At 42.3% G+C, this 11,793-nt stretch overlaps 1 protein-coding gene across 4 annotated transcripts in view; it reads left to right on the forward strand.

The window, feature by feature from the left end:
* The first annotated feature begins 1,299 nt into the window (after nt 1-1,299).
* SLC25A24 (solute carrier family 25 member 24) overlaps nt 1,300-11,793 on the forward strand; it is a 24,668-nt gene continuing 14,174 nt past the window's right edge. Inside the window, exon 1 of one of the 4 annotated variants that reach the window (XM_015636719.3) lies at nt 1,300-1,628. In XM_015636719.3, coding sequence (XP_015492205.1) covers nt 1,443-1,628 — 186 coding nt within the window. In that variant the 5' untranslated portion in view covers nt 1,300-1,442. The remainder of the gene's footprint in view (nt 1,629-11,793) is intronic. The other 3 variants (XM_015636720.3, XM_015636718.3, XM_033516380.1) reach the window with 3 other exon arrangements.

Here is an 11,793-nt window from a genome sequence, read left to right on the forward strand (position 1 = left end):
CGGCAGCATCCTGGGCTATATTAACAGGACCATGGCCAGGAGATGGAGATTATCCCCTTCTATTCTGCACAAGCTAGACTGTATTTATACACTAGTCCAGTTCTGGGCTTCCCGATACCTGAAGACTGTGGATAAACTGGACTTCAGCAGATGGCCACCATGTCTGGGGCTGGAGCACTTGCTCAGGGAAGAGGAGCTGAGGAAACTGAATTTGCCAACCAGGAGAAAATAAGGCTTTGGGGTGACTTAAAAAGAGGCCTCTACCTTGCTGGTACCTACAGAGAGTTTACAAAGGAAATAGGATCAGGCTTCTTGTAGTGGGGTATGGTGGGTTGATAAAAGACGGCAGGCACAAAGTGAAATGAGATCAGTTCAGTGTTTAGGATGGTCAGGCTCTAGGCCAGGCTGCCTGGAAAGATTGTGCAGTTTCCATCCTTGGAGGTCTTTGAAGCTGAAATAAAGATCTGAGTAACCCAGTCAGAGTTTGTGGATGAGCCCTTTTGAGCAGGAGATCCCATCCCACACCACTTACTCTGTGACACAATGAACCTATAACACAATCCAGCAGTCTTTATATATGCAAATCTAGCCCATTTTCAAATACTAGTCCATGGTCAGACACTGTAGCACATTCATTGGCTCTATAAATTACTCTGTGAGCAAGGTTGCAAAGTTTCTGCTGTAAGGCTGAAATGCATTTTCCATGGTTGTGTGCTGGCAGAATATGCACCAAGAAAGCAATTCAGTTTGCCAATCCAGTGGCAGCTGAAATTCCTTTCCACTGCAATTCTCTTGTGGAGAGACTGGTGACATTTTCTATGTTTACTCTTAGACCACCTGTGTACTTTTCCATTAACTCCACTGATTTATTTATGAAGCCATTATGAAGAAAAAAGCTCTAGACGTTTCCTCTTCTAATGTTTATTCTGTTGGGCCAAGCAGCCAAGCTCTTTCAGACCGGCCTTGGGTTGGGATGCTCTTCATACACATCCAACTGAGACCTCCACCGCCCAAGTAGAATGGGGGGACTCGAATGATACTTGAAGTATCCAAATTATGTCTTTTAGGGACCTAAAATTCTTTTTTTGCAGTGGTATTTCTCTGCTTGTGATGGAAACCCTGAGCCGGTACAAGCACGTCGGTGTGGGCAGGAGCGCTGCGACGAGCCTCAGAGGCTGAGGCCGCCCTCTCCCCTCAAGCGCACACTTCCCGCCCAGCGGCGGGGCTGGAGGGAGGGAGACACGGGCGGAGCGAGCTCCGCCGCTCCCCGCCCTCCCTCCGCTCCTCGCCGCCGGGCGGCTCCGGGCCAGCCCTCCCCTTTCCTTCTCTCCCCTCCCCTGGCAGCTGCGAGCGCAGGCAGCAGCGCGGGCGGTGTGTCGTCCGCGCCCAGCTAGTGGGAGTCGAGTGACACTGTCCGTCTGTAGGCGCTGCACGGCCCCGACATGTTCCAGCTCCTGCGAGGATTCGTTCTGCCGGCGGCCGCCTGCGAAGGGAATAGGGATGGCGACTCCCGGTACGCCAACCTCTTCCGAAAACTGGACCTCAACGAAGACGGGAGGGTGGACATTGCCGAGCTGCAGACGGGCCTCCGGGCTATGGGCATCCCTCTGGGGAAGGAGGCGGAGGAGGTAAGCGCGGGCCCGCAGCCGCTGCCGAGCGGGCTCTGTGGCGCCCCGCGGCCGTGGGGAGGGGAGGGTGAGGCGGCTCCGGCCGCTCAGCCCGCTCAGCCCGAGGGACGGGGCGCGGCCCGCCCGGGTGCCGCGTCCGGCGGCTTGGGGCCGCTCCTCGATGGAGGCGGCCTCGGGCCTGGCGTTTTCATTTCCCGGGCCGCTGTTCCAGCGCCAGGGGCCGTGTTGTACAGGCACGCCCCGGGTTGTAGGCGAAGGGTGCCGAGAGCCTACGGCTGTCGGCGCTTCCTCCGCCAAGTAGATTTATTCATCATGTGTGCACTTTTGACATCCTTTGACTCATTATTGAGTGATACTCCATATCACATTCCTTTTCCAGCATGATAAAGGATGGGAATTTACGGCTTTTGTCCGCCACTCCACCCATGCATAATCTAGATCAGAGTAAATTAGGGTTTGCTTTGGGCAGCAGGTAGTGTAAACCTGCATAGCCGTAGGTTGCAGTTTCAGAGCTAGTTATTTAAGCTAAAGACATAGAAGTTATTCTTCCTGGCATGGACTGTTGTCAGATACCGAGGTGCTTTATTAGAAAATGCACACTTGCAACAGTGGCCATCAAATCATGAAACCGACAGTGCCAAAACTTTGTGGTGTGGCTTCTTCTGTGTCGACTATTACATTCCTTTGTCCCTTGTATCAATGTTGTGATCTCAGAAATCAGTAAAACTTAGGTCATCAAGCATTCTTGTGTGATGCTGACTTACACTAGCACGTCTGACCTGTTACCTGGAAGAGAAACTTCTCTTTCCTAATTATTTCTCCAGGGATCACATGTAAAATCATGTTATGTGCAATTCTGTAGGCACAAGTAGTTTGTGTGGTAAGGCAAGTCTGCACTGACAAGACACACTTAGGTTCATTTGGGCTGATCAGGTACCGGTGAGATGTGTGGGGGAGCTACTATTGTAACAATTCTGCTTGTTTCAGTTTAAAGAATGATTCCATGGCATTCCTGTACTAGCTGTTGCATACTTTCTGAACGAGGTGCAGGAGGAGGAACTTAAATTTCAACTCCATTGTTCAAAGATGTGTTGGGTCAATTATTCAGTTACCTTATGCTGATTGTGTGACAGTTTTTGTCTGTGGTCTTGAAATTTTTTCTTTCTTTTGCCTTTTTCTGTTATATTTAATTCTCTGTCTCCCATACTTAGAGAAAAGTATTCAACAGGCCTCTTGAGTTGAATGGTGTTTATGCAAGAGTATAAATGAAAGCACATTTTTACTTCAGTATTGCTGCTGGTCAAAATCAACTTTACAATAGGCACATTTTGTGTTCTTAGGTTTTTGTAATTAGAGACAGGTTGGCCTTTTTGATTATCCATGAGAGTTGTCACTGTTCAGAGCATGCTAGCTATGAACTTCAGTCACACATCATACACACATTGTTGTAAACCTGTTGTACCAGTTCTACTGTAACAATTTGGGAGTTTTACTTATACTGAAAGGGGGAAACAGGTGACCAGCTAATTTTGTGGCGTTTAACAAAGGTGGTCTTCCCACGTAATTCACTGAAAGCCCTGGTGTGCTGCTGAAGATTTGAGCACCTTAGAATTGAAGTTCAAGTTCTTTCTCAGAATCAGTGATCTTCATTAATAGTGCACATCTGAGTAAGTGTCAGATTATTCTCAGTTGCTTCAGGATAAACTGAAAGGGATACCCACGAAAAAGATAGACATAAGCTAGACATACGTGCATGTAAGAGAGCAGGAACTACTGCCTTAGCTATTAAAGACACACAGATAAAAAATATAACCCATGAGTCATCATCTCATTTGGGAGGGGTGGAAGAATTGTTGGAGTGCAGGGAAACTTCTGTGTGTAAACTGTTTTAAACTATGTTGGGCACAGTTGGAGCCAGAAACTAGAGTAGTGCTGTGTACCAGTTAATAACTAGACTTTTAATTCGAGAGCCTCAGTAAGTCTTGCCTTCTGCTTCTTTCCTGCCTTCATGTGCTTTTCTGCCAATCTGCTTCCTGTACTTTCTTGCAGCTCAAAGCTGCCTTCTCCCACTTCAAGTTCTAAAGTGATGTTGAATTCATTTTTCTTACTGCTTGGTAAAAAGGTATTTTATTTAAGGTATTTATAAAGATATAAATTAAGTCAGATACTGAATCGTCATATTTGGAGAGGCAGAAGTAGTCTTATAATTATTAATAACTAATGAGTAAGGGAGTTGAGACATGAAAATATTATGTCCTGGGGCAAAGTGTTATCTGCTGAACTGCTCAGCCCTACCAGCATAGTGGCACCATGGCATGGGCAGAGCTCAGGATATCCTAGAGTAGATTTGGTGCCTCGTTGTGTATCAGAGACTCAAGCCCCATTATGTTGATGCTGGTCTGTGTTAGGTTTCCAAAAATCTCTTGCAAGGCTGGCTTCCAACACATGGGATGAAATCCATATACCTGGGAGTGTTGGTCATTGTTCTTCTGAGCTGCACAGCTGCTTTCTGGCTAACTTGTGCAAAAGGGACTCTTTGAGTGTTCCTGGGTTTCACTGCAAAGTCACTTGGTTGATCCCACGTTGTACCACCTTCACAGTATAAATTAGTGTTTGTGCTGCTAGTACTGCTTTGCTCTTCTGTCTTTAAGTGCAGTTCCTCTCTAGAAGGAATATGCATGTTTTTAAAAGAGACAGGGCTACTATCCATTTGAGTAATAGACCATACAGGTATGCACCTTCCATCAGCTGTGAACCTGTGTGGTAAGCTTTGGAGATGGCTTGCAGCTCCCTCTGAGGAAGAATAAATTTTCACCCATAGCAAGACATCACAGCTCAACCTGACAGAAGCTCCTGACTGTGTTCTATTTGACCTGCCTTGTGGCAGTATCTGACAGACAGAAGTAAATGACGGGAAAATTTGGAGGCTGCCAGTGTGACTCCTGTTTTATATTGTCATATATTACCTGCCAGGAATGGCTTACATTGCAAAGCTTTCCAGAAGATTCCCGACATAATGTGTCATTATCTATGAAGGAGGAATTCAGGGTGGTAGCTGCCAAATGTTGCTGTACAAGAAATATTAACAGTTATTAAATGGTGACTTTGATAAGCAGAGACACAAACTAGATGCTAGGATCAGATCACAAATGATCTCATGCTGTGTCTTCAGAATGCTGTGAGTCTTGTAGGCGGGAGCACCATAAATGGTGTGAGTAGTTGGATGAAGTACTATTTTTGTTCATCCTTTTCTTCTGCTGCAATCAGTCCTTACAGTAAATCCGTAGGAGGTGAACCCCATATTTCAAGCTTTAGTTTGGGGTAGGAACAGCCAAGTATTCAAATTCAGGTACTATTTATACATTGAGTTCTGGAGCTAGGAGTAGGAAGATGTTACTGAAATGAATAGCTACCTTCTGGAACCAGTCTAATGATCTTATTTGGACTAATTCTCTATAACATTTTGACATAAGTCTTTGGCCACATTAAAGCTCTTTTGGGTAAAGAAACAGTGTGAAGAGACATCTCTGTGTGGTGGAGATAGGGCCTAATGAGACTAAATTCACAGCAATCAGACTATCATCTGTTTAGAGTAATTGACTGTTTCTGAAAATTTGAATCCAATTAAGTCTAAAAATACTCAGAACACTTGAAGTATGTTTCTGCATTTAAACAACAGGAAATTCAGAATTCTGTTAAGTGAGGCAGGACCCTGTGCTGTGTTCCACTGCTGTGTTTCAGCATGAGGATGGGTGAGAACAACCCAGATGTGTATTGTTACCCTCTGTGCTTTTCTCTGGCCTCTGAAAACTGCAGCTAGATAGTGCTTCAGAGACTTGAACTTTCCATTGCAGTTCTTAGTCCAGAAAGCACACAGTTGTTTAGTGACTGAGCTAAATATGTCATTAAATATTTCTTGACTGCTTTATTAAGATTTTTACACTTACTTTAATTTTGATAATGTCCCCTATGTGGCAAAATTAGAAGGGTAGTAGATCAAGGTAACTGAAGTCTCCATCATGTTGTAGATTGGCTAGAAACAGAAGAAATAGTGTTTACTTTGGAAACTTTGAGGAAGATACATGGGCATCTTATATCACACTCTGTCTACTCTTAGAATTTATCATACCTGATATACAGGTTTACAGTCTTAAAAGCTTCAGCACTTCCCTGTCTCTGAGTCGTTCTTTAAAGGCATTGAAGCTTTATCTCCCCTTAAGAGTTTGCTCAAAACCTGGTCTTATAGATTTAAAGTAGCCTGGCATCTTCAACTTTTTATCAAAACAGATGTAATGTCATGTGATTGTAGAAAACTGGAACCATTTAGTTCCTTTCAACTTCCCTTTTCAGCTCATAATAGATGTGATAATGATGACTGGCTATGGTTATATAATTGTGAAATACTGCAAATATCTTCAGTAATGTATTCAATTTGTAACTTTGAAATCAAATGTATTCAATTTACTTTGCTTTCATTGTAAGCAAACATGTAAAACATTTTTTCATTTCTGTGTGTACAGCTTCAGAAGCTTTTAATTTGTATGTGCTGTAGTCTTCAGTCTCCGTATGAAAGAGCGAGATGAATCTGAAGTTTGTTTTCATAACACTTTAAACATGCAAGGAGATAAAATGAATTATTTTTTAATGCTAACTTGATAGGTTTTTTTCCTGAATAGTGACAGGGTACAGTGAATGATTAATTCTTCCTCCTTTTGCTGCAAAGTGCAAGAATGCCAAGAATTCCCAAATATGGGAAGCCTCACATCTGAGGTATCTCTTAACCGCTGTGTTGAAATGCTTTGCCAAATCACTGTCTTGAGACAGCAGTGTGTCCCAGGTGAACAAACAAGGGAAACTTAAATCCTTTGAGGTGACTATCATCAGGATGCCTCTGTGGCAGAGTGGTCCTGTTTAACGGGAAGGCTTAGTCTACCAAGTATGCGCAAAGTCAAAAATACCAGTGTAACTTGCAAAGAATGCTGAATGAAAGTTCAAGGGATAGTTTGCATCTTCCATGTATGCTGTTTCAGATTCTTGAAATTTAATTCATAGCTATGAGTTGAGAGAATTTATCCAGGTCCTGAAGGAGCAGCCTCTGCGAGGCATTTTGGGAGAGCATACACATACTTGCATCTTGTCCTTTTTTGTCTCGTTTTCTAGAGATTCTGTTAGCTGAAATGGACCAGGGAGAAGATCTCTGCTAGTGCCATCCTGTTGCAGGGAAGGGTGGTGCTTAGGACAGTGAACAGGAAGGAGAAGCTCTGCAGCTGATAGAAACATCTGCTGCTGTCAAGGGTGCAAGTCTGCTGTGCTGGAGTGGGGGGCTCCTAATGTCTGTCTGTAGCAGGTTTACAGGGCCTGCTTGGATACTGTTTACATGTTGGTAGTATCCTTTGGGGGGCAAGAGAGTAAATGGGAATGCTGAATTTGGACAAGCTGGGAGGCCTTCAGAGGCAGTGCAAATTCCCATTTTACTCAGTGTTGTGTTGGATTTCTGGAGGTGAAGTGTCAGTCTAGTTCATGTGTTATGTGGACTCACTGGGCTATAATGCTGTGTGAACACGTCCTCAGGCCCTTTCCCTTTGTGCTGAATTTATCTCCCAACTGTAGTTTGACAAGGCTGACTTTAATAATTTTTGCTAGTGTTTTTTGGATTATCATAGTCTGCATAAATTTGTGTAGTCTTTACAGATATAAATAGGAAAAGGACTGTTGTCCTCTGTGTTCAGTAAAGGGAGAAGTGTTGTGTATACTTCAGCTGTGACTGAATTTGGCATCCAATAATATTACAATTGAGTAACTTAAAACTGTAGACTGCAGAGCTATGTGAATGGCTAAAAAAATACCTTAGAGGGAAAGAATTGAAAAAGGGGGGAAACAATTGTAATTTGTTTTATATATAGTACCTCTGATTTTAAAAGCAAATGTGAAATGTGTGCATGTCTAAAGACATGATGATATTCTTACTGTGATAATGGAGTTCTTTGTATGCCACATTTGTGTGTGTGCCCTTTGGAACTGTGGTAGCACATTGCAGAGCACATAATTGCTACTTGCACCAGTGATGTATCTTGAAGTGGTGTTTTCTGTTCGTGTCTTGTAGATAGCATGATAGGAAGCCAGTAACTTCTTGATGAATCACTTCCTTTTAAATATTCTTTACATTATATTAATTAGTTGAAATAACAAGCTAATTAATAGATTGGTAATCCTTTGTACTCAGCAGCCCCACCTTTCATGTACAGATCAGTTTTGTAAACAGAGTGGGAAGGCTCATGCACAATACACAAATAATGATAATAAATAATGTAAAAATTAGACTGTGTATTTAAAAGAAAAGTCCACATAAAAGCATCAAGATTTCTAGTGTATTGCATTCTTTGTCTTTACGTTGTAGCCATGAATGTGTTAAAGTCCATAACTTTGGCACAGAGCAATCTAATAATTCATCAGAACACTTACAGAGAAGGGTAGGGAGTTTTTGATGTGTATATAAAGCCTGCCTGTAATTCTTTTTTTTTCAACAGACCTGCTGACTGACTTACATTTCCACACCAAATACAGAGGTCTTCTGACAGAGTAGGAATTCAACACATCAACATGATTTATATAATGGAGAATTTTTTTAAAAAATACCTTTAGTGTTTCAGTCTGCTTGTGGCCTCTTGCATTGGTGTTGACTGGTTGTGCAGGACTTCGAAAGTAGCTGTATTAACAAAAATAGTAGAATTATGAAGAAAAAAAAAAAGAGGAGAAAAGACAAAGCTGACAGCGTAGCGTCCAAATAGGTCAGCACAGGAGCATTTTAGTCTGTGTGAAGTCCTGTAGCATTAAAAAGTAAGATCACATAATCATAGCATTGTTTGGATTGGTAGTGACTTTTAAAAGGTCTTGTAGTCCAATTCCCCTGCAATAAGCAGGGGCATCTTCAACTATATCAGGTTGCTCAGAACCCCACCCAGTCTCATCTCAAATGTTCCCGGGGTGGAGCATTTGCCAGGCTCTGTGCAACCTGTGCCAGTGTTTTATCACCCTCACCGTAAAACTTTTCTTATATATATGTTCTAAATTGACACTCATTGCACTTAAAACTTACTCCATGTCCTGTTGCTACAGACCCTGCTAGAAAGTTTGTCCCTATCTCTTTTATATGCCCTTTTAAGTACCAATAGGCTGCAATAAGGTCTCACTGGAGCCTTCTTTTCCTCAGTCTGAAAAACTCCAGTCTTTCCTCATAGGCACCTCACAGGAGAAGTGCTCCTGCTCTCTGATCATCTTTCCTGTGCTGAGGACCCCAGAGTTGGATACAGTTCTCCAGGTGGGATCTCATGAGGGCAGAGTAGAGGATGGAAGCTCCCTTGATCTGCTGATCATACTTCTTTCTCTGCAGTCCAGGATGTAATTTGCTTTCTGGGCTGCAAGCACACGTTGCTAGCTCATGTCATCTAAACTGTCTTCCTATATCTGTCAATAATTAACAATTCTTTATGTGGTCACCATTTCATTTTATCCAGTGATTTTTCCTCCTTGCTTGGGGTCACAGTTTTTAGACAATGAGAAAAGAAACGATGTGCCTTGAAAAATAAATGTTTGTGTCTGGGCCTTGGTAAAGGTGAGGTGATCCCACAGCAAGGCTGTAACAAGAAATGGCAGGTTTTATGTGGCAGACATGCCAAACATTGTTTCCCAGGACTTGTAAGCAAGTGTTGGCATCTTGGTTGGTTCCTGCTCTATTGTAAGCATGCCTATTTTAAAATGCATCCAGTTCTCCACCATCTGAGAAGTTGGTGACCCAGGAACTGGCAGAGTGACTAGTGGCTGTAATTTTACAAAAACTGGTAGTATATTAAATGCAGAACAGCAGAGTTGGATTCAGTGTTGAACTGAATTGAGGAGTGATGGATAGAGTGGTTTGCTTGTGGAGACTATGGAATCTCCTTCCTTGAAGGTGTCCAAGACTCAGTTGGATATGGTCCCACACAACCTGATCTAATTAAATATAATTAGACATGCTTTGAGCTGGGGTTGAGTTAAATGGACTCCAGAGGTTCTTTCCAACTTGAATTATTATTTGGTGCTGTGAAGGAGCAGTTTGTACCTAGGACTTAGTGTGCCAGGCTCCTCACAGAATCCAGGAGGTGTCTTCCTGTTGGCTGTGCCCATGGAGTATGGAACCCCCCAGGAGGAAGTTTCTGCCTGCCAAGTAGAAGACAAGCTTCTTTTGGTGTTCCTGTTAGTTCCACAAACTTGCAAATTACTGATTTTAATCTGAAACTTTAACACCCACATAATCAGTTCATTTCATAGACAGCAAGAGGCTTTTGATTGCATAAGCTTTTAGATTTGTACTGTGAGAAAAACACATGTGCCATATGTTTTTGTTCTGTTTTACTGAATGTGGCGGAGACTAGCTTGAAGTCTGGAAAATATCTGTCAAAACAAAAGTAGGAAATGGAGAATATGTTTGTGCTTACCAATTTCTCATTGTTGCAATATGGAATCCACTTCTTTGGCAGATGAACTGAAAGGTGCCCTCCTTCATGTACAGAAATTACCAGTTCTCTAAACTTCCTAGGAATTCCTGTTTTCTTTGGCTCCCATCATCCTCAGCAGTGGAGGTTTTGCAGTTATAATTTAGTTCATGTTTTGTCCTGTCTGTGAGACAGAAGACCACTTTCCTTGTTCTGCATTTTTGCTTGTGTAGTTCAGGTAGCAATAGGGAGCAGTAACAATTTGTGTTGAGTAGAACTCATGCAAAGTGATTACAAGTGCTGCATAAGTCACCTCTTGGGAGAGTGTGGGAGCCCAGCAAGACAGGATCCTGCAGCATGAGGGGCCATGCATGGAGTAAAAGATGGCTTGAGATTGCAGTGTTTTTGAGAAGGGACTCCTCACACTGGAGTAATTTTTAATGGTGGGGTTTGGTGTGTTTTTTGTTTGGTTTTTTGTTTTTTTTTTTGAATGATTAATCTACTAGCCTTTCTTATTTTCTTGTTAGAAGGTTGCAGTCAGGACAGTATCCATAAATATCTCTAAATGTAAACTAACTTTTTTTTTTTTTAATGGGAGATTCTGAACAGTTCTAACCATATTGACAGAGGCATGAAGCTGAATCGATGAGTGTATCTATCTGTGTTGACAGGTTATTAATAGAAATTACAATTAAGCTGGATTTAGGGTTATACTAAGAATACTGTTTTTCAAAGCTGATACCAAATCACAGTTATCTGAATAGCTGGTATCTTGTGTTGATTTTTATTATGCACAACTTGCTGTATTATGGGATGTAAATAATTTGCTCATTTCACTGTTGTACCACATAATTTTGCTCCATTTCACTGAGAAATCCTTGATAATCCTATAAATTTTGGGTTTTTGAGATGAAATTTTAAAGTACATTGCTTATTGTAGCGGGATAGGAATGATGAAGGTGACAATATAAATATATTTAGATGTCTTCAGTCTTTTTCAGACATCTGCAACAAATACACCAGTTTTCTGCTTCCTTTGTGTTTAGTTTCTGTAGCCTAGAACTTGTTGGACTTTGGTCTTTTGAGGACTTCTACTAATTAAAGAGGAGTAAACAAAATTAAAACCAGATTTTGCAGATTAGAACAGCCATTCAAATCTTGTTGAGAGTTACTTTATTCAGAAACTACAGTTGCACAAGGCAGTCGGCTAAATAGAAGATATTTAGAAGAATTTTTGTCATATGCTTTACACAACCTGAAGTACTGTGAGGAGGGAACTTAGTAACTGCAGATAAGGAGAAGGCAGAGGTCCTTCTTCAATGCCTTATTTGCCTCAGTCTTTAGTGGGAAGATGGCTTGTCCTCAGGACAACTGTCTGGGTTGGCAGATGATGTCAGCAAGCAGAATGGTCCCCCTGTTATCCAGGAGGAGGCAGTCAGAGAACTCCTGAGCCACTTGGATGTTTATAAATCTATGGGACCAGATGGGATCCATCCCAGGGTGATGAGGGAGCTGGCAGATGAGCTTGTGAAGCCGCTCTCCATCATTTACCAGCAGTCCTGGCTCACTGGTGAAGGTTCCAGATGACTGGAAGCTGGCCAATGTGACACCCACTCACAAAAAGGGTGGGAAGGAGGATCCTAATAATTATAGGCCAGTCAGTCTAACCTCAGTACCTGGTAAGGTAATGGAAC

This window comes from Parus major, chromosome 8 (assembly GCF_001522545.3).
Source record: "Parus major isolate Abel chromosome 8, Parus_major1.1, whole genome shotgun sequence".
NCBI classification, from domain to species: domain Eukaryota; kingdom Metazoa; phylum Chordata; class Aves; order Passeriformes; family Paridae; genus Parus; species Parus major.